Source organism: Pleurodeles waltl, chromosome 12 (assembly GCF_031143425.1).
Source record: "Pleurodeles waltl isolate 20211129_DDA chromosome 12, aPleWal1.hap1.20221129, whole genome shotgun sequence".
In the NCBI taxonomy this organism is placed as follows: Eukaryota; Metazoa; Chordata; class Amphibia; order Caudata; family Salamandridae; genus Pleurodeles; species Pleurodeles waltl.
In genome coordinates, this window is record NC_090451.1 from 624,609,181 (window position 1) to 624,632,056 (window position 22,876).

The window sequence follows — 22,876 nt, forward strand, 5'->3', positions numbered from 1 at the left end:
GATACTTTTATGGCTTTTAGCTGAAATAAAGTTATTTATTGATTATTGATTGATTGACTGTTGGTTGAAGGTGGGTTTGCCCGAGGCAGTCGTCTCCCACATGCACTACTAAGGCAGACCTCCTGCATGTGCTGAGGTTCACTCTCAGCATGCCAGGGACACACTTGATTCTCGCTCAGATGCTCCCTTTCATCAGAGCGTTTCTGGATATGGTGCAGTTTTGGGCCTATCCTCTGGATATTTGGGCTATGATTCTGATGTTTCAGTCTCTATCCTGGATTTCACTGAGATTGAACCTGAGGCTTCTGGGTCTCAGGGTCTTCTGCATCCTGCTGATAACACATGCCCTTTGGCATATGGATGCTCTGCAGTAGGATCTGAAGTTCCAGTGGGCACAGCACCAGAGGAATCTCTCCAATCTGGTCCAAATATCATAGAGAATTGCAAAAGACCTGAGCTGTCTATAGTGACAGACGTGTCACTCCTGGGCTGCATCGGCCATCTGGATGAGGTGGGGATCAGAGGACTCTGGCAGATTCTCAACTCTACATAAACTTGCTGGAGCTGAGAGTGAGCCGAGTGGTATTGAATACCTTCCTCTCTTCTATCAAGGAAAGGCTCATTCAGGTGCTCATGGACAACACCACTGCCATGTGGTATTGCAAGAAAGCAGGGCGGGTGGGGTTGTGGACCTTCTGTCAAGAGGCCCTGTGTCTCTGGACATGGCTGGAACATTAGGGCATTCTATGGTGGTTCAGCATCTGGCGGGCTCTATGAAAATCACAGTGGTCTAACCCAGTCTTTGATGCCTAGGAGATTATGTATGATGTCTCCATCTGGAGGTGGTGCAAGGTCTCTATAGAAATTGGGGAGAATTTTGGTTAAATCTATTCACCACCCCTGAGAACGCTCACTGTCAGCACGTATGTGCTGGAGTTTCCAAGGCGACTCTTGCTCTGAGACTCATTTTGTCTCGAGTGGAACTCGAGCCTTGTGTACGCCTTTCTGCAGATACCACTCCCGATCAGAGTTCTCAAGAAGATCAGGAATGACCAGGTCCAAGTCAATCTTGTGCCTCTGGATTGGACACAGAGAGTATGTTATCCCAAACTCCTAAGCATGAGCATCGGTCCTCCAGTCAGGCGATCACTTCGGGTGGATCTCCTGTTGCACCCGAACCTGCATACACTGCCTTCATACATGAAAATTGAGCTGCAGCAGTTAACAGTTTTTGATCTTCCTTCAGAAGTCTGTGATGTAATTCTGGCAGCCAGGGGTCCCTCAGATAAGCCAGTATATGCCTGCCGTTTGGGCAAATTTGTGGCTTGGTCCATCTCCAAAAATGTTTATTAATGCACCTCTGTCTGACGTTTTGTTGATTGTTCTGTTATTAGCCCGTCAAGGCATTGCTTTGGGCACAGTTAAAGGGTATCTGTCAGCCATTTTGGCATTCTTGCGGTTGCTGGGTCAGCCCTCCCTGTTTAAGTCACCAGTTGTGACTTGTTTTCTCAAAGGACTTCAGCATATGTTCCCTCCAAAACCCTTCATCATGCCCCAATGGGGCCTAACCTAGTTCTAACTTTGTTAATGCACGCGCTCTTCGAACCCTTGCATAATTGCCCCATTCATTTGCTGACCATAAAAACAGCCTTTCTAGTGGCCGATATATGGGCCAAAAGGGTTACTGGACAGCAGGCACTTTCTATGCACCCTCCTTAAACAACTTTCTACCCAGACAAATAGGTTCTGAGAACACGTCTCTTTCCTACCAAAAGTGGTAATGCTTTTTCATGTAGGCCAGTCCATCACTTTGCCTACCTTCTTTGCTCTCTCTACGCCTCACCCCTCCAAAGAGGAGGAGGGACGCCACTTCCTGGAACCAAAGAGTGTTGTCGTTCTCAATTGATCGTACTATAGAGTCCTGACTTGACAATCAACTCTTCATTGGATTTGTTGGGGGCAAAGAAAGAAAGAAAGGAAGGCTGTGCAGAAAAGGACCATCTCTCGAATGATATTGCTCTGGATTAAAATCTATTACTTGTGGGCCAAATAGTAACCACCTGAGGGCTTGCATGCTCAGTCCACCAGGGCCAAGGCTGAGACCACTGTGTTTACTTGTGTAATCCTAGTCCTAGACATCTGCCAAACACTGCTGACCAGGTCAGTTGTGATAGGCACTTTGCCAATTTTGTTCTCTAGAACTTCCTGCTCTAAATCTGTTCGCAGACCCACCTCCGGAGAGGTAATGCTTGAGTATCTATTCTAAGGTAAGGAATCTGCAGCTAGAAGTCTCTATCAGATGAACAAGTTACTTACCTTCAGTAACACCTTATCAGGTAGAGATTCTATCTAGCTGCAGATTCCCTTCCAACTCTCGCATCCTCCCTACTCTGTGAATCGATGTATCTATATAAGGTAACCCTTATAAGATCCTTAGTATCTACGCACTGGTACGTCAGTAACCTTCATGGCTACGCACTTCTGTTAGGAAAGATCGTGAAAAGTAACTAACGTCAGCATGCTGGGGTGGCACCTATAGGGGCACTGCACATGTCCCTTCCGGCGTGGGCGACACAGAGTCGAAAAACACCAACTACTCGTGTGCAGGGGTATTGCTCCAAAGGTTTCAGATCCAGTCTGCCACCTGGGGATTATTTTAAAGTAAGGAATCTGAGGCTAAATAGAATATCTACCAGATAATCTATTACCAAAGGTAAGTAACTTGTTTGTATGAAGCATTTGGATTATGATCTCAATTTGTCAGCCTTTGTCCTAGGTCTTGGTGAGAGCAGTTGTGAGGTTTCTTGATCTGTTGACCTCCTGCTTGTGAAATACGCCAGGTAGAATATGTGTGCTCTGCAGTGGAATTTGAAGTCTCAGTAGACCCAGCACCCACAAAAGGAATCCTGTCAGATCCCATACTGGTGTTTGTTAGACTCCAATGGGAATAGTGGCAGACATATCTCCCCACCCCACCCGAGTGTATGGTGGTGAGAGATGCATCACCACTGTATCAGGTGAGTTAGAGATCAAAGGGCTGTGGACTGTGGTGGAAACCCAGCTTCACGTCAATCTGTTTTAGTTGTGATTTATTCGCTTGGTGCCGAAGACCTTCCTGTTGTTCATCAAAGAGAGGCTGGTGCAGTTTCTAACAAACATCAATGAGGTAGAAAAATAACAAGCAGGGTCTAGTGAAGTCGTGTGTCTTTTGTCAAGAAGCTCTGTGCCTCTGGAGTTGGCTGTAGCATCAGAGCATCTGCCAGATGGTGAATAACTGGGAGGCTCCTTCAAATGCCAGGGTGGATGAGCTCAGCCCCCAGTGTCTGGCAGATGACAAATAGCAATTGCACCCTGAGGTGGTGTAGGAAAGTACCATCTTTCTTCGCATGTTACCCCCATTTTTACGTGTATGTCAGTATGTTTTTGCCTGGCTCACTAGGATCCTGCTGGTCAGGACCCAAGTGCTCATAGTTTGTGGCCTAATGTGTGTGTTGTCAGTAGTGCTTAACTGTGTCACTGAGGCTCTCCTAACCAGAACCTCAGTGCTTATGCTCTCTCTGCTTCTAAATTTCTCACTTTAGGCTAGTGACTTCATTTACCAATTCCAATTGGAACACTGGACCCCCCTTATAAGTCCCTATTATATGGTACCTAGGTACCCAGGGCATTAGGGTTCCAGGAGATCCTTATGGGCTGCAGCATTTCTTTTGCCACCCATAAGGAGCTCAAACAAACCCTTTTACAGGACTGCCACTGCTGCCTGCGTGAAATAATGCACACACTATTTCACAGCCATTTTTACTGCACTTAAGTAACTTATGAGTCATCTATATGTCTAACCTTCATTTACTGAAGGCTAGGTGCAAAGTTACTAAGTGTGAGGGCACCCTTGCACTAGCAAAGGTGCCCCCACGCTGTCCAGGGCCAAATCCCCAGACTTCGTGAGTGCGGTGGCGCCATTACACACATGCACTACAAATAGGTCAATACTTATATGTAGCTTCACAATGGTAACTCCAAATATGGCCATGTAAGGTGTCTAAGATCATGGAATTGTCCCCCATTCCAAATCTGGTATTGGGGAGCCAATTCCATGCATCCTGGGGGCTCCACCATGGACCCCCAGTACTGCCAATCCAGCTCCCTGAGGCTTGCACTGCAGCTACAACTGCTGCCTCCTCACAAACAGCGTTCTGCCCTCCTGGGTCGGAGCAGCTCAGTCCCAGGAAGACAGAACAAAGCATTTCCTTTGTGAGAAGGGTGTTACACCCTCTCCCTTTGAAAATAGGTGTTACAGGCTCGGGAGGGGTAGCCTCCTAGAGCCTCTGGAATAGCTTTGAAGGGCACAGATGGTGCCCTCCCTGCATGCCAGTCTACATTGGTTCAGGGACCCCCAGTCCCTGCTCTGGCACGAAACTGGGCAAAGGAAAAGGGAGTGACCACTCCCCTGTCCATCACCACCGTAGAGGTGGTGCCTAGAGCTCCTCCAGTGTGTCCCAAACTTTAGCCAGCTTGTTTTCCAAGGTGTGGGGACACTCTGGAGGCCTCTGAGTGGCCAGTGCCAGCAGGTGACGTCAGAGACCCCTCCTGATAGGTGCATACCTGGTTAGGTAGCCAGTCCCCCTCAGGGCTTTTTAGGGTCTCTCCTGTGGGTTTCCCTTCAGATTCTGCTTCCAAGTTTCCATCAAGAATCATCTGCAACTACTACTTCATCCTCTGACCTCGGATCGACCGCAGACTGCTCCAGGAACCGCTGTAACTGCAACAAAGTATCAAGAAGGGCTACTTCGATTCTGCAACTTCAGCTCTAGGCAGCAACTGCAACAGTTTCCACGGTGTGCATGCTCTAGGGACTCCCTGTCTTCACCCTGCACCAGAAGGACCGAGAGTCTCCCGTGGAGTGACGGAGTCACTTCCCTGCTACAGCAGGCACCTTCTAAGACAACGACCGGATCTCTTGGACTCCTCTCCTGGTGACGAGTGGGCTCCTTGGAACACAGGTGGTGTACCCCTTCGACACAGACTGTCCTAAGGTCCTGCTGCCCAAATTTGGAGGAGAAAAGAGCTTGCCTTCCCTTTTTGCAACAGTACCCCTTTTCACTGCGTCATCTTCACCTCCTGATGCCTCTGTGCACTATTTGAAAGAATCCTTTGTGCACAGCCTGCCCCAGGTCCCCAGCACTCTATCCTGCGACACTCAACTCACTGAGTTTTTCTCCGGCGGCGTGGGAAATTCTTTTGTAATGCTGCAACAACCGCAATTTGCACCTTCTTTGTCCCTGTGCCCTGGGACCTCCGTAGGTGCTGCCTGGTCATCTGTGGGTTCCCTCCAGTGTTGGGAGCCACCTCTGCCTCCTCAGTCTGAGTTGAGGCCCCCAGGTCACTCCTGGGTCCAGGCAGTGCCATTTTGATGCAATCCTCAACATTGCTTGAACTAAGGCTTGCTAGACGAATCCAGCGCTGCACCTCGCCTGCATCCAACATCTCCACGTGGGACATCCTTTGCATCACGCAGGAACCCACAGCCATCTTCTTTGGTGCTCTTCTGCAGTTCAGCCTAAGCTGCTCTGCTACAGCTACCTCTATCAGCCTAAGCTGCTAGAACACTACTACATTTCACTAATAAGGGATACCTGGTATAAGCTGTAGGTACCCAAGGTAACCACTACAAGCCAGGCCAGCCTCCTACAGGTGGCACATGGCATCTTTCGACAATAGAGAGGACCCTGGATGGACCTTTTTTTGACAATGCAGAGATCGCGCTGTGTCACAGCTTTTGCATATTATAGTTCCCAAAACAGCTATGTCTAGAAGGCTCATTCAAGCTAGAGAGGCGAACAGACCTCCTACATGCTTATCCACCTCTGCCTCCACTACCCTAAGTTCGGAAGAAGATTGGGAACAACCAGTTCTAAGTCATCCTTCTGTCTCCGGATTGGGCCAAGGGAGAGTGGTACTTGGAACTTTAGGTCAGGAGCACCTGTCCGTTGACCATTCAAGAGGATCTTCTGCCACAGCAACAGACAGTGTCCTGGAACCGAACCTGCACAACCTGTACCTCAATGCATGTAGAATGAGTGGCAGCAGTTGGCTGCTCTTGTAGTGCTTTTGGTCTAAGTCCACTTCACAGACTCACCACAGGAGCTACTGCTATATGGATGGCCATTATATGCAATATCGCTCAGTCACTTATGTGGTGGAACAGGGACAGTGCAGTACAGCATAGCAACAGATAGAGGCACACAGGAGCACTGCTGAAAAAGTTTTCAGATTCAGTATGGCACCTCATAGCTGACAAGTTCCTCAGGTCCACATGTGATGTGCTGCTCCAGTGCATGTTTTTCTCTTTGAATTCTGAGACTTGTAATTGTGGTTTACAATGGAATAAAGCTTGCTGGAAAGTTGGGTAATTGCTCAGGATCCCAGTTCCGGATGCTATTTCTGGCCGGACCTGGGTTCTGACTGATCCAGGGAAACATGCTCAATTTGTTCTGGTGCCATTTTCCAACACCAGGACACATTTCAGCAGCACCAGCACATAGTCTGCATTTCATTTGGAGCAGCAACATTCAGAGGGCTTTCTTATTTACTGTTCCAGCTGGGCACAAAACAAGGGCCTGATTACAAGGGCTATCAGCCCTCCTGTTTTAGCATAATACTTGATGAGAATTATTTGGAGCCTAACACCTAGATTTTGAGCAGTGGTAGAAAACAAGGAGCACAGCATGCTATCACTTCACAAGTGCTCAAGTTAAAGTATGATTTGGGAGCAGGTTTTTAACTTTGTTCAACTTTCTATCTAATAGTTGTGCTTCCACTGTAACGATGCAAGATTTATTTGTCTTTATAAGTAATTACGCAAATATTGACGTAGATAGAACCCATTTTTTTTAATTTAATGTTTTTAAATTGCTTCTCATCCCAGGATAGGGTGCAAGAGTACTTTACATCACACATACTCAGGCACAACAAATCATAGGTGTGTAAATCATTGTACAGGAAATGTTACATAAAACAAGGTGGTTAATAACTTATAAGGTGTATGAATCACATACCATCCATACTTATAGACATTATGCGCCTGATTACGACCTTGGCGGATGGGATACTCTGTCACAAACGCGATTGATATAAGCCCGCCGTATAACAAGTTCCATTATATTCTATGGAACTTGCAAAACGGCGTGCTGGATATCGGTCATGTTTGTGACAGAGTATCCCATCCTCCAAGGTCATAATCAGGCACTATATGTTAGGCGTGAACAGTCAGAAGAAATTGAAAATTAGGATATAAATCTTTCACGCAATGACAGTGGATGTCTGTGCTACTAAGACTTTACTACTTCCCAAAGGAGCTCTTCTTAGAATAACAACAGATTGAGAAAACCTAATAAGGATAGAAACCCATGACTTACAGTTTGCATGCGGCTCCTTGATGCTGATAAATAGTTGCCAGTGCTAAATTAGAAGGCTCGCAACTTATGAACTGGAGGTAACAAAATGATCTCTGTGTCAGAAGCAGTGGCCTGTTTGCCTATCTAAATAAAACACAAATCTTTGAGCTGCATGTTACACAATGTGCTTTGGAGCAGGCACAATAACCCTCTATACTACTTTATGAGTCAAAACTGTGATTGGACAAAACACAAAACTCTCCCAGCACTGTGTTAACCACTAGAGTTACCTTGTCATCATTATAATTCTTTCAGAATTGTTGGGCACACAATGAACTCAGCAGCAGCTGTCTTGTAAGATATTTTGAAATGCAGCCTCTTTGTGAACAATTAAATAATCTTGAACAGATTTACTTTCACATATGTGTGTGTTGCCAGTTTCTTTGCAGCAAATTCTTTTTTTTTTTTAAATAAATGTATAAATTGACTGTCAGATTGTGCATTTCGAGATCTGCCCCTCTGACTCCATCACATTTCTTTTACCACACTTTGACTCCCAAATTATCAGTTTCCGGGATAGTTTTTTCCCCAATTCCAGCACTGGGAATAAAGAAGACTACAAGTCCCAGCATTCAAAGAAAATCCTGGACTGGTTCAGAACATCATGCATGGACTGGGAAAACTTGGCAGGGCTGGTGCCTGGGGATATTACAGTCTGGGTTTAGATAGAGTAACCACAGTAGAAAGTGTTACAGAAGTTATGTAACTTGTTGAGAACAAGGCAACTTTCATCCATACAATATAACAAGAGTAACAAGCACTTGCAATGCAATGAGTCTCGCATTTGCTCGAGTTAGAGCTATTAGTGTTATAAATTCCTAACTGGACTTTTCTTGCCACTTAAATTGAAAATGAAAAGTAAAAACAGTTGACACAAGTGAGCTGATTCAAAGTGCCATGAGCATGAGCCCAAAGGGGAGACACAAAAAGAAAAAGAAGTTTGCTCACAGTAAGACATATCGGCAGCTGTGCAGTTACCCATGTAACAGGGTAAGTCTGCAAGATGGTAACAAAACTGCCCCAAGGGGGGGACAAACCTAAAGCATCTACCAATGATAACAAAGGATTTTTGAAAGGCAAACCCAGGAAAGGTTGAAAGTGATGGGTGTGGTTAAAATCCCACAATACTTACAACAGGTCAAAGCGCTTGCGTGCTCAACCTAAAAATGACTAAAAAGTATAGTAACAAGAAACAACAAGCCTTGGCATAGTCAATAGGTCACGTCTATGCAATTGTGTTTTAGCCATGTGGTACACCAGTATGGCTGCTGTTCGGCATGGCTAAAAGTTAGTTTGTGCAGTGGGGTGGAGTGGGGGAAGACTCAGTAGATTGGAATAGGGTAGGTTGGGGGTATAGTGGAGTAGAGTGGGATACAGTAGGGTAGAATGGAGATGGGTGGATTGGTGTTAGGGAGTTGATTAGATTAGCATTTTTAGATCGGAGTGGGGTAGATTGAGTTGAAGTCGGGGTAGTGTGGGGGTGGAGTAGATTTGAGTAAGGGAGAATGGAGTGGAGTAGATTGCAGTAGGATAGATTAGGGTTGATTGGAGTGGAGTGGGGGTAGACTGTGAAAGAGTTGAGCACAGGGGACTGGGATAGATTAGATTGGGGTGGGGTAGATTGGAGTGTGGTGGAGTAGGTTAGGGTGGAGTGGGATAAATTGGAGTAAGACAAACAGGAGTGGGATGGATTTTGATAGATTGGAGAGGAGTGTGGTAGACTGGAATGGAGTAGGTTGAAGTGGACCTCCGTGTCTTTAATAAAATCTAGACTTTCAAACACCACGCCTAGGAAAATCTCAATTTTATTGCAAGACCGAAGGCTCATATCATGCTTGTTCAAAGCAATGATATAACTGGGTCATATGGATGATTAATTGGTTTACAGTAAAAAGTTCTAAACGTATTAACATTTGACCAATATGCAGATCTGAGAATGTCATGTAAACTTGCCCATGGTCAGAAAGCCCAAGAGGCCATTGCTGTTCTGAATGAATGGGTGCCAAAGGAAGTGGTACAAATGTCTGCCAAGGACATGACCCACCTAACCCAACATGCCAAAGAAGGAGCAGACACAGGCTTATGGGTTTTTTAAAAGGAAATAAGGAGTTGGGAAGAGGAGGAACTTCTGAGATCTGTAGTTCGGGAAACATATGTTTTTAAACAATTGCCAATACATAATTTAGAATGCAAGGGTTAAAAAGGATTATGAACTGATGATAGATTAGTTTTGGTACATCTATTGACTTTAAAATGAACTCCTAAAGAAGAATAATAGAAAGAGGAAACATCTAGGACTTTAACATCAGAGACACATTAGATAAAAACCAAACACAAAAGCATAGTCAGTTCAGCAGATAAATGTTTGAGAAATAAGCCAGCATTGTCTGGTCATTAGCAGATAAATGTTTGAAAGATTAATCAGCATTGTCTAGCCATGAGATAAATAAGCGAAGTACCAAGTTAACATCCCACATAACATTGTACTTGGGAACAGGAGGTTTAGCAAAACATGCTCCCTTTAACAGGAAACAAACCAATGGGTGTTCACCAATAGGTCTTCCATTCACTTGCACCTGTTCTGCAGATATTGCTGATCTGTAAGTATTAATGTTGTGATACGTTTTCCCTTGAGATGCAAGGTAAGCTAGAAAATTTACTAATAAGGTTACACTGGCTGAAAGGGGATCTGAATCCCTGTCCAAACACCAGCTACAGTAGACCAACCAAGATGATTTGTATACATTTGCTGTGCCCGGAGCCCAGGATTGTTGGATAAATGGGGCAGCCTACTCCAAAATTCCTGGGGTTCTGCGGGAAGCCCTGAAATCCTCCATGCTATGAGGGATAGGAAGCCCTCTAAAACTAAATTGTGATGAAGACCCTGATGGTTGAGAAGCAAATCGGGACATGAAGGAATCCACACTGAGCGGTCCAATGATAGTTCTAATAACGTTGGGTACCAAGGTTGGGATTGCCAAAAAGGAGTGATCAGAACAAGGGATGACTGTTGTCTGCGGGCTTGAGCAAGGACTCAGGCAATGAAAAGGATTGTAGGAAAGGCATATAGGAGGGATTGAGGCCATGACTATAGGAAAGCATCTGTGGCAAGGGCTAGAGGACCTGTTCTCCTACTGAAAAAACAAAGGAGATGAGTATTGATGCAGGCAACAAAAAGGCCTATTGATATGGTCACGAAGCTAGGATAAAGATGATTGAATACTGAAGGATGAAGTCTCCAGTTGGTTGAATTGTGAAAATTTCTGGAAGACCAGTTGACCACCATGTTCAAGTTGCCTGGAAGATAATCTGCTTTGACAGAGATATTCCTTTGGAGGCAAATTCCGAAAGACTCCTAGCGAGAGTTGCCAGAGGTTTGAATCTTGTACCTCCAAGCAGGTTTAGGTGCCAAAGATTTAAAGCAATACAACTGAATAGTAAAGGGTTAATAAATGCTGAGAGCCTGCAGAGAGGGCCAGGGCCTTAAGGGAAGCATGTTAGAGGGCAGGCCAAAGGCTGGGAAGCTGTAGAAAGAAGAGAGCAAGGACACATTGAAGCGGATGCTTTCAGAAACCTGAAACCTCCCTCAGAGGTGAGCGCAAATTCAGCGCGCCGACAGAGAAATCTTCAAGGAATGTAGAGCAGCCTCCCTCAAAGTCTCAGAAGAGTTGCAACAGAAGTTAACAAACATTCTAAAGGAGTGCTGCAAGCGCAAGAACAGCAGTGCGAAGTAAGGTTTTAACCATTAACAAGCATGAGTACATAATGTTTAACACAATATTAAATATGTGCACACAATAAAAATATAATTGTGAGCAGAGTACATATCTTAACTGCAAGTAGCAAGAAAAGAGGGCTTGTTGCGCTTAGTCAAGATAATTATTATTTCCAAAGCATCTTATTGGTTATAATACTGTGATGTAATGTTGTAGTTCTTTCCTAGGGGTTTCTGGGGATTGATGTTTTTCGTGGCTGCAATGTTAATAAAGCAGGACAAGTAAACATAATGTGAGCCCCCGGTATTGTAATAAAATGTAGTCAACCCTGCTACATAATAAAATATTTTCTTTATTATTATTATATCCTTTCGATCATAGCGGACAAACTAAAACGGTTTAATTAAAATTCATATTTTTTCTTATTTCTGGCTATCCAATTCATAAAAAGAGATATGAACTCAACAGTTCCTACTGTAGCAGCATGGCGTCAAAGACACTCTCGCCTTTTCTATCCATTCTTCAGAACTTTGCTTTCTAGTCTTTTCATGCTCACTCTCTGGAGCGGCTTGCGTCAGTCTCTCGTCTAAAGTCTCCTGACCTCTTCCGGATGTTGTGCCGCTCAGCTGCTCCCGTGAAGTCACGTGACATTAGTTCGGTTCGGGATCACGTGCTTCGAACCCGGCAGGGTCTGCAAAGAAGATGATGCGGCCGTGGCTGCTCTGTTTACCCTGTATCCTGGGGGTCGTCCTCCACCAGGGGGGCGCCGCAGAGGAAGGGTACAAGAGAAAGGTGAGTTAATACCCTGCGAGGGTGAAAGTGTGACCGAACGTGTCACCCGTGAAACTCTGAGAGGTCGAGAGAACGAGGGGCGAAGTGGTCACTTGGTTGGAGAGTGAAGAGGCAGAACCATCCGACGAAGTTAACTTGGTTTGTTTTTTGTTGTTGGATTGGATCGTGATTGTGTGAAAAGAGACGGGGTGGTGGAGAGAGAATAGCTGCGGTTCCTTCACGTGGACGTAACCTAGTGGGAGAGACAATTCCCATCGGCGGAGGCCTTTGCTGGGAGCCGCAGGCAGAGTTCCGAGCGTCAACAAGCCTCAGTTTTCGGTCGGTTAAATTACTTTGTGGAAGGAGTGTCGTGACAATGGCGGAAGTTAAACCAATCTGCTTGCTCAACTTTATCGGTTCTCTTTAAACCCGTGTAACCAGTTCGACTCATCAAACCCAAGCGCACCTTCTGGAACAGAAAAGTGGCAAGGGATTCACACGCACTTGGAAGAATGCACCGCAGTCTGTATTCGCCCCACCCTAGCAAGTGGGGTTTCATGGCCCCACTGCCTTCCCCCTAGGGCGCCTTACCCCCCGAGCTTCCAGCTCAGCGAATGAAGTCAAGTCTCTGTTCTCGAGTACTCGGATCACCTATCCTCATTTCTGAACCGTGACTCTGCGCTATTGTAGTAACAGACCACCACGCAGAGGAGTGGGAGACACTAAGGGCCAGATGTAGCAAAGGGTTTTTCCCATTCTGTGTCAATGGGAAAATGTGTTCGTACATATGGCCCTAACTTTCTTGATGCTAGCCCTGCGGACTTTATATTGACCCATTTTAAATTGCTCATGGTCTTCGAGATGCAGGCTACAGTAATCGTGTACAATCAACATTTTGAAGTGAAATATAGAGGCAGGTTTGCAAGTATGCCGTCTTGTTGTTTACGTTCTGCAAAGTAATCAGAGCGGATGTCAAAAACATGTTTACAAACCTCGCATCTTCATGTTCCAGGCTTCGGTTTGGAGGAGAAAAAGTAGAATAAACAAGATATTATTAGCAACATTTCGAAACCTAAAGTACAACAGGACTAAACAGAAGCCATTCTTTCGTGTTGCAGCATCTATAATAAAATTCAAACTTTAGTTTTATAAAACAAAATCTATATGTTCTTGCATCATTGAAGTAGGAGAACACATTTTTTTGCTATTGTCTGTATGTCAGCTGACTTAATCATTTCTTTATGTTTGCTTTCTGGGATATCGTTGACCATAATCAAGTTTTCAGTCAGCAGAAATCACTATGCCTCTCAAGAAGATACTGGAATAATTAAGAAAATCTGTAGTAGTTTTTGAATTGGGTGAATAATGTTCTCTCTGTATGAAGCATTTATAACATATTTAATTGTGCTGTGGGTCAATTTCTCTTTAATGAGCGATGCCGTTGCCTGGTAAAAGCAACAGATGATGTTTTTTGTAGGTTTGGACGCCTACCTGGTCAAAATGCTGATTAAGATCAAGAGAAACCATTAAAAATGCAAACTATTGAGGGCAGTGGCAGTCCTTGTGAGTTAGAGGATGAACATTATTTGCTGGTCCATCATCCGTTTAGGTATTCTCCCATGTCAAGACACTTCAGTGGCATTAAGATGGTGCTTAGCAGGCATGTGGTTAATTGGAGTTGAGACGATTTGTTAAAAGTATTGTACTTTTTGTTAAATTCGCAGCAGCTAGTAGAACCATTATAGTCTACTGTTCTCTTTGCACTTTAGTATTCACCCTGAATCTGCTGTCCTTTGAGAGCAATTGTAAGCTGTAGGGCAGCTGTCCCTTTCAGAAAATTTGCTCTCAACATATGAGGAGTCACATCGCCATTGTTCTTATTTACAATAGAGAGGCAACCTGAATGAATGCTATCCAAAGAGAAGATCGATCAAAGTAAAAATCAAAGCAGAATAGGTAGTCCTTTTGACCTTTATTCTTGTTCTTTATCAATGCATGTACAAGCACAACCTCTTTTTCAATACACACACAAGCGCAGCCAACGTATTTCACCCTGTGAAGGGCTTACTCAGGGCATTTTCTAGTGAGAAAGGAGTTGTGGACCAACTAAAGTTCTAAAATTTCCTTCTAGGATAGCAGTCATCCGAATACCATTCAATCTAACAGAACTTTAGTCATACCAGAAAAACCCTGCTATATTATGCACCCTTAGTACAAAGCACATCAGGATGAAAACTGAGAGCCCCTATCAATTTGAGACATTTTACAGATAATAACAATGTGAGTAGGCCACACTTGGAAGAGGGCATGGCCCCAGAAAAGAAAGAAACATATCCATCCGAAAAAAAAGTATTGCCAGTATCCCATATCTCTTTTAGCCCCACAATATGGTGATCTTTAAAATAAAAAAAAATACAGCCTTCTACCATCAGGTTGCTTATTGGCTAGGCCAGCTCAAGAGATGTTCGTCTTGGATATTGCTGTGGGAATTAGGCTGGGCAATAGCACATCAACACTCCCCTGTATCGGAAGTGTGTTTGTGTCAGAGTTGATCAGTCAGTCGTTACTCTAGGTTGCTTAATGGATCAAATCTGTTCTCTGACTGCATTCTTTCTGCCTTGACTTGCTACCTTGCCTGTTTCCCTAACAATTTCATAAAGGTTCTCTCATGGGTAGAAAAATATGGTGGGTAAAAGTACCTTAATTGAAATACCTTGAGCCTTGTTAGGGTGGGGCTGATCTGAGAGTCTTGACATATTAATTGCCCTGCAGTATATGGTTGATTGAAGTTGATAACAATACAGTTCCCCTCCAGAGCTTTCTCCTTAGGCCCTATCCACTCAATTCTTCTGACCATAATAATGTGGGGTGGTATATGATCCCCACCCCCATCTTACACCTGTGCATTACTTTGTTTTTTGATTGGAGGGTAGTTTCATTCAATTCGTGTCTTAAAGATGGAACTCCAGTTAATATTGGTACCAGAGGAGTCGATTCAGAGGCAAGTGGAGTCTGCCTAAAAGAATAAGGAAAGGGTTGCTCCTCCGGTCATCCTCATCAGCACTTCTTCAATTGGGTTTGTCTAATTGGTTACTATATAACTAGGTCAGTGGGGATTCAAACCTCTCGCGGCCCGAGCTCCTATACTGCCATGAGTAGTAAACTGATGTCTATAGTTCTCCCTCTAGCCGGTTCAGTTCCAGGCCACATTAGAGGAGTGATGGAGGGGGCAATTCTGTGCTGAAATACTATGATGATCTTGCAATGGATTTAACAGCTCAGCACAGGGGCATTTGTTATTTGCTCTTGAAGTAAGTTTATCAGTCAAAGCAGGGCCTACATTTATAAGATTAGACTCTGTTGGAGACATTTTCGCAAGCAGGCAGCCAGTGCATTCTTTGACTTTCCCAAGTAGATTATTCAACAGTGGTTCAAGACTCAACGCAGTTCGATAGAGGAGTTAAGTCGTCATTAGCTACCTTGGGCAACATATCCACCTTTAGAGCAGTGCCGTCTTCAATTATATTAGCTTTACCTGTAGCGGACCCTTTTTTCACCCCCATATCTTTTTTTTTTTTCTCTCTTTTCTCTTAGCTGGCTGAACCAGTTCAAAAGAAGTACATGGTTCAGGATGACTCTCCGCCACCGTAACCCCCATTTGGGCTTGGTTCCTTAATGGGGCAATTATTGATCATGGGCCTAGCAACTCTTCTTCTTCCTCCTCATTTGACAGGCCAAGAAGGTTTTAGGGTATTCCCCTACCAAACCTCGTTCTTCTTCTACAGAATCAAATTTGTTCATTTAAGGCTCCATCACAGAGCTTAAATATGAAATAATGGATGGGCAGTCCCCCAGGCCTCCCTGAAGCAGCTGCGCTTAAAGAACAAAAAGAATTTCCTCTTACATATGGCCCACCTCGGCTTCCTCTGGGCTCTGACTGCCAGAGGCAGGCCCACTCTTGGCTTTAACTTTTCGCGGGTGCGACCAATGAACATCCTGCACCATTGGGAGAAAAGGGTCCTTATGAAGCCCCTTTCTGGCATGCCATTGTAGTGCCCCATTTGCTACGTGAGCAACACTCTGGGGGCTGAACCTTGCCCCTGCCAACAACACAAAAGCATCCTGGACATACATTTACTATCCCATCAGATGTGTATGCTCGAGGCTTTGACAGAGCAATACCATGACAGCACAAAATATCCTTTACAATTGTAGTGATTGCAGTCCAAGTGAAATAGTAGTATCAGCCTGATACCATCAAATAAAATGCTCATGTGGGTACAGATCTTGATTAGTGGAACAAATACAAAAGCTTTGTTGTCCTGACAAGTGATGTGCTGTCATCAAATACTGCATATGGATTGTCACCAATATTTTTATGGATTTTATGCAAAATGATATAAGATAATAATTGTAGAATTTCATTTTTGGTATCTGGATTGTCATAGTCTCCTTGAGTTTCTGTAATTGACTGTTTCAAAGAAGGTACATTCTCTGCATGCAAATTGAGAAATTTATGGAAATTCCCGTCACTGTCATCAGCGTATTGAAGTGCAAGGGCTTGTTTTGCAACACTAGCAGTGGTATGACTCAATTTGTTAAGACAAAGCCAGTTTTCTTGTGTTGTTGGAATTGCATTGATAACTGATCAGTCAATTGGTTGTTCTCCTTTATAATCTGACACTTGCCTTACTGCATGTAAATGACCATAACTGTTCTAGGGCTTGTTGAACATTTCTAATCATTCTTCCAGTTGCTATGACAGGTATTGCAAAATGCTTCCTCTATGTTCTTTGAAACTCAGCTAAATTCAGTGACTTAACTGTGGGACAGTGAAAGCAAAACCCTCCTGCCACTGGTGCTGTAGTACAGGCGTGAAACATCCTAGAACAGTCTTCCCTGAAAATGCAGAATGTGTTTTCTCTTAGTTTGTGACTGTGTTACAATGATTTGAAATCACATGGTGCTCCTGTGTTGTTGGTTTGGTGTCACCGTGTTTCCAAGTGTTCTCTTGTTATCCTGAAGACTGGTGGTTGTGGCACAAGAATTGTTTCTGAACTTGTCAGTAGTGGTGCAACTTGATAAAATGCTCATGGTGCGCGATCACTCTATATTTCTAAGTCTGCGCTGCTCCTACTCCTTATTTAATACCAGACTACAGATCAGTAATTTCATAACAATCTATCTGATTAGTTCGCAGCATATGATTATAGGTTCACTTCACTTTGCTATTTCTTTGCAAATAATTTACAGAAGACCATCCTAGGGAAAAGAGAAACAAAAATTGTTTCCAATTTGGTGACATAGGAAACAATCAACTAAAGCTTTTACATTGCAATCTTTCGCATGTAGTCAATATGGGTAGTGCTAGGTGCAAAACCTATCTCTTGTCTGCTGCTTTAGTTGGTACCATTAGTTTCTGTAACAAGACGAGCATTCTAGCCAGTGACTTACCTGACCAAGTATCCCAGGGCACTTTTTACGGTGGCAGAGTATACTATGTGAAAGAGATCATTAGCGGAAGGCGAAAGACGGGAGTGTCTAGCATGTCTTACAATATCCAAGTGCTTTTGTACTCATGCCAAAAAGAAATTGGGAAACATCATGCAACATTTGTAAGCTTTTTGATTCTGCCCACAGTAATACCAGTAGTACTAAACACTTATTTATAGTGCACAGCATGGAAAGGGAAATGTATAGATGACGCGATGGCTGAGAAAGAGAGTCCATTATTCCCAAACAGATTGGGCAAGTCATACATTTTGTACACCAGGCACGGCAGTGTAGTATACTTAGTAGTAGTAGTAGTAGTATTAGAAGCAGCAGTAACTGCCCTCTTCTATGTATATTTTTCTCCACTCACTGGCTATAAAGTGCTGGTCTGACCAAATACTGGATTTTGGTGTCTAGTGGTGCTGTGTTAACCGCCAGTCCAGGCCTCTGATAACTTACCAGTAGATAATACTTCTGGTGAACTGGAGCCCAGTCTTTGGGCTGGTGGTGGAAGAAACGCTGGCTACTAAAGGGAAGTGCAAAGTTGGTCCTGTTCAGTGATTACAATTGTGGGACAGCTATACAGGGATGAGACTGAGGAATATGCCCTAGAAGTACCATTCATTTTGGGTCAAATCAACACCAGGCTTTAAACTCTATACAGTTCCTAGGGCAATTGGGAATGACGAGCATTGCTAAATATTTATTTTGCCTCCGACATGTGAGCTGTGGCAAGACTGAGTTAAAATGCTAAACTCGTCACATGTATATTGAGTGTTAATGTGCTATATCACTATTCCACAAAAGTGTTTATCTGGCTACAGCACTGGCAAGAGTAACTGCCTCACATTGCTTTAATAATCATTTGGGGAATATTTAGTCTTCGCTGCACTACATTTAAAGTAAATGTTTTTATTACAAAGAAGTGGAAAATTTAAATGTTGCCAAACTTTTTAACTGGATCGTTCTGAAAATACTGGTGATATAGCTAAACATTTGGCCCGGTGATGGCACCCGTTTGTACTACACAAATAATTCTTCTAGCCTAGAAAGCACACTGGAAGTTTTTTCAAAGCATTACATATTTGTTGAGCTTTTGATAAGGTGTACGCTGCCAAATTATGATGTGCATAGATGGCAGCATTTGCGGAGGCGAATTTGGAAAAACAAAACTGAGTAATTAGCCCAGTAATATAAACTGAAGAAATATTTGTATGGTTGATTTTATTTATTTGGTTTTCACTGGACTTAGTGCGTAAAATGAGCTGATACTAAACACTATGGTTGTGCTATTAGTATTGGATGAACTGTGTTCGTATTTATAGGATGACCATGGTCTTAATTTGAAATAGCATGCTTTTATTGTATCTTTACGGTATTTTTACCTAATATAGTTAATTGACTGACAGAATTGAAGGAAGTCAATCTGCAATACAGCATTTACTATTTAAGCAAAATATGCAGTCTGAAATTTATAATTTGTACAAAATGTTAAATTGGGCCGAGAATTGACCTCCCTTCATTGCCTGTTTTCACTGACCCTGCACTGCTGAGCTACTTTTAATATAGCCTTAGAACCCGCCGTAGCGGGCTCTACCGGCTATTAAAGGCCCGCTCCCCGCGTTAAATGCCCGAGCCGAAGGCGGGTTCTAAGGCTATTAGAACATTCTGCCACTCAGGGCAGAATGTTCGATTAAAAAAAAAAAAATGTTCACGGAGCCCGAGGGGATTAAAATCCCCTCGGGCTCTGTGAGGCTTTGTTCAAAGCTGTTGCTGTGAACAAAGCGAACATTGGAATGTTGGCGCTGCGGGCTTTTACCGGCCAGTAAAAGCACGCAGCACTCCATTGTTTTCAATGGAGCCCCCAGCATTCCAATGTTCTAATATATGTTAGCTTTTGAAATCTGTAAAACAGTCTGAACTCAAAAATTTCCCTCTGCTGAAATGTCAATCGTGACCTTATTTTTAAGTCTTGCCTACAGCTGTCTGTAGACGAGGCCTAAAAGAGCAAGACCGTTAATATCTTGTATTTGCTAAACGTAATCACATCATCCTTCCTTTACTCAGTGCCATCTCTAGTTGCACTGCTTCTGTCTGCTGACAAAATATCTCCAGGCCTGTACATATATTTTAATTGAATCTATTTGACTAATTAACCTTCACCACGAATTCTGTATCTGGGGCCAATTTACATTATGTTGACCACTGTGAAAGAGGGTATGTAGTTATCCAACCCAGGGATGTGTTTTGTTTTCAGGATTGCTTCATTTCAATCCTATCTATATAAGGTGCTGTAATAGCCTGAAAACCACCCATCTGTCTTGTATACTTTGCCTCTTAACGGCCTTTCTTACATATTCTTTTTAGCCCCCCCAATCTTTTAACTATGCTCACCACTACTCATTTTTTTTGTTTTACAAAACTTTGAACTACAGTTGCTACAACCAGTATCACTGGAAATGATTCTCAGGATCTAGTATTTCAATTTTTCTCTTGCCACTGTTCCAGCTAATCCTCTATGTACCATTTATCTTCCTAAAACAGTCACTGAACCATCACAGCCTCTGCTGCATCGGAGAAAATTTATGCAACCCTTAAAGCACTGTTATGATGATAGCCACCATGTCGCACGAAAGTTTCCATCAAAAAAGTCTGTGCTGCCAGAGACCTGTACCCTAGTTGCTCTAAATATATGTTTGGGGTTCAACACGCCTCCCATTCCCTCCTGCCACAAAGCACACTCCCTGGCGCTACTGCATTTGGTGCAGAAATACAGTACTAATAACTGATGCACTTTTTATGGTGTTGGAAGGATTTTTGGGCAATCAACACTACCAGATGGGCCAGCTTGAAATGGTCTCTGTGTTGGCCATTTTTTTTTTTTTTGGACTAATAGGCCATGACATTACCAAAAAGTAGCCCCTGCACTGCCCTTTCAAGCTAGCCCATCTGGCAGTTCCAAACTGCCCGAAAAGCCAGTCAGACACTGCCCTTTCCTTAACTGAGTGACATCTGACCTTGCCTTTTACCTTTTGTATGAGCCCTCTGTGTCAGTAGTTGTGTACGAGCAATCTTGCTAATTGGTCCTGTTTAGAGCCCATGAGTGTCAAGGTCATTGTTGGCACTCCAACCTCTTTAAATCCCCTCAGCACCCTCTTACACCCTTCTGCTTTTTTGCAGGACTAACAAACAGGAAATCATCAATGTCTTGCTGTGTGTGCTCTCATCTCAACTTTTCTTCTCCGCCATTGGAGGAAATGTATCAAACGTTTCAAATGTTGTGCATGCCACAGAACAGCCCCTGGACGTTAATCTGGAGTTGTTGATTTTAAATTAGAAATCACCCAGATTCATTGGCTGCTGCCGAAAGACACTTTTAAAATAAATCTTTGTTTTTGACAAGTACACAGAATCTTCTCATCAGTATATGGCAATACTACATTAACATATTCTTCTAGTAAATAAGAAAGTATTCAATGAGTGAAAGGCGCTACCAACCCTTGATGCCTGCTGACTAGGAGGGTGCACTGATCCGGGTGAATACTTCAAAGACCCTGACTACCAGCCAAGTACTGGTCCCCATACAATTTAAATAGATTATCAGACACTCACTCAGTCAGTAAACGTAAAGTTCAATCCAGTAGTCCAACCATAAAGTTCATAACAACAATTCAGCTTTAATAGTCCATATTCTCAATCATCTAATATTACATACAAAGTTTGATGAAATATTTTGATTCTCAGTAGACCAATTGCTTAGGATAATTTTCGGACCCAGTTCGCCTAATTCAGCTTTTATAGACCATATTCCTCAATCATCTAATGTTACACACAAAGTTCGATGAGATGTGTTTTGATTCTCAGTAAACCGATTGCAAGTGAACTTCACATTGGGTCCCCGGTAAATATTACCAATCCGGTGTAACCTTAGGATAATTTTCAGATCCAGTCAGCCAACACGTGTTTCGTCAGGGATATTGCCCCTCTGACTTCTTCAGGGCTGTACTAATATATATCGCTCAAATTAGTCAAACTCATTCAATACTCCTTCAAAGTTATTGTGATTAATCATGCAATGTAAAGCTTGTGATTGTACATGCCAGATGTTCCACCAATTTACCTTCTGTTAATGTGACACAAATATTCTTAATGGTAGTAACTTCATACTGACAAATGTGAAGATTTAGGAAAACCGTGCAAGTTCTATTCCTCCTAACAAGGTGCTAGTCCCAACTAGTAAACACTATAGCCTGTGTGTATGCACAGACCCTTGTGTCTAACACCAATAGTGCGAACAGTCTAACCTTGGAAAATAGGTTCGTCCCTTCGAATACACTCACAGTATTTGTTGTTGATGAATTAATCTCAGTAAAGCATTTTCAAGGTCAATATTATTAGATTGTGGTTAGCCTGTCCAAATAACAGAACAGCAGTGTCCAGTATAAACTCGAAATTAATAATTGATGCCTCTATATTCCATAGAACAATATTACACCTAACCCCCTAGGGTATTAATTAGCCAGAACCATAATCCAAGCATCTAATCCCACTTTATAGTCTTAAGAAAAGTTTATGCCTCCTCCGTTAAGCTACTTAATCATCATATCATTTGCTCATAAATCGTCAGTAAAAATGAGAGTGCTCATAATAGCTAGGTTACCTGAGTTTCGATTATAGTTATCTCTGGGATTTCTCTTACCTCAACATATGAAATTGCCCATATCAGTGTCCTGATCCGTGAATGCGAGTACGCTCATCACTTGAGCTTAACCCGCAATGAGAGAGAAATAGCCGTGTGCTCGCGTCCAACGCGTGTACGTAAAGTGAAAACGTGTGTGTCCTGTCCCGCTTTCCATAACACGTGCATAGACACAAACAGAGGACTCGGATCCCCTCGCTTACAGCAGAGAGACGTTCTCTAAATCGTAACGATAATCACAGATATTAAGTACCACATCAACTGCTTCAATATTAATCTTATGAATCAGAGTAATATCATTATAACTGATCAATTACACATTGCAAATGTACACTATTATTCCTAACCATAATTCTACTGGCTTCAGTGTATCAGCTTAAAACCTATACTCATAACAGCGATGACAGAACTATCGTAATGTAAATCCAAAACCTTACTCATAACAGCAATGACAAACCTATCGTAAAATAAATCCAATTATAGTAAACAGACGGAGTAACAGAGACCTCCCCGTCCTCCTCCTAGCAGTGAAAATAAAGTTTACAATGTCGAACGTATCCTTATGACGAATGGTGGCGCAGTCTCGGAGTAATAGGAAGGTTGCTAGACCAGCTATCATTTATAGTGGCATTGAGGGCAGGCTCTTGCCTTGTATCCACTGAGGTCTGGATGGGAAACTTGTTATTCATCAAGTACAGGGTCCAGTGGATTTGACTGGAGATAATTGTGCAGAGGTTGCCAGA

General features: G+C 43.2%; 1 protein-coding gene across 1 annotated transcript in view; it reads left to right on the forward strand.

Annotated features, from left to right (window-relative positions):
• Nucleotides 1–11,785: 11,785 nt before the first annotated feature.
• GLMP (glycosylated lysosomal membrane protein) overlaps nucleotides 11,786–22,876 on the forward strand; it is a 125,202-nt gene continuing 114,111 nt past the window's right edge. The window contains exon 1 of the mRNA XM_069217998.1: nucleotides 11,786–11,962. Coding sequence (XP_069074099.1) covers nucleotides 11,873–11,962 — 90 coding nt within the window. The 5' untranslated portion in view covers nucleotides 11,786–11,872. The remainder of the gene's footprint in view (nucleotides 11,963–22,876) is intronic.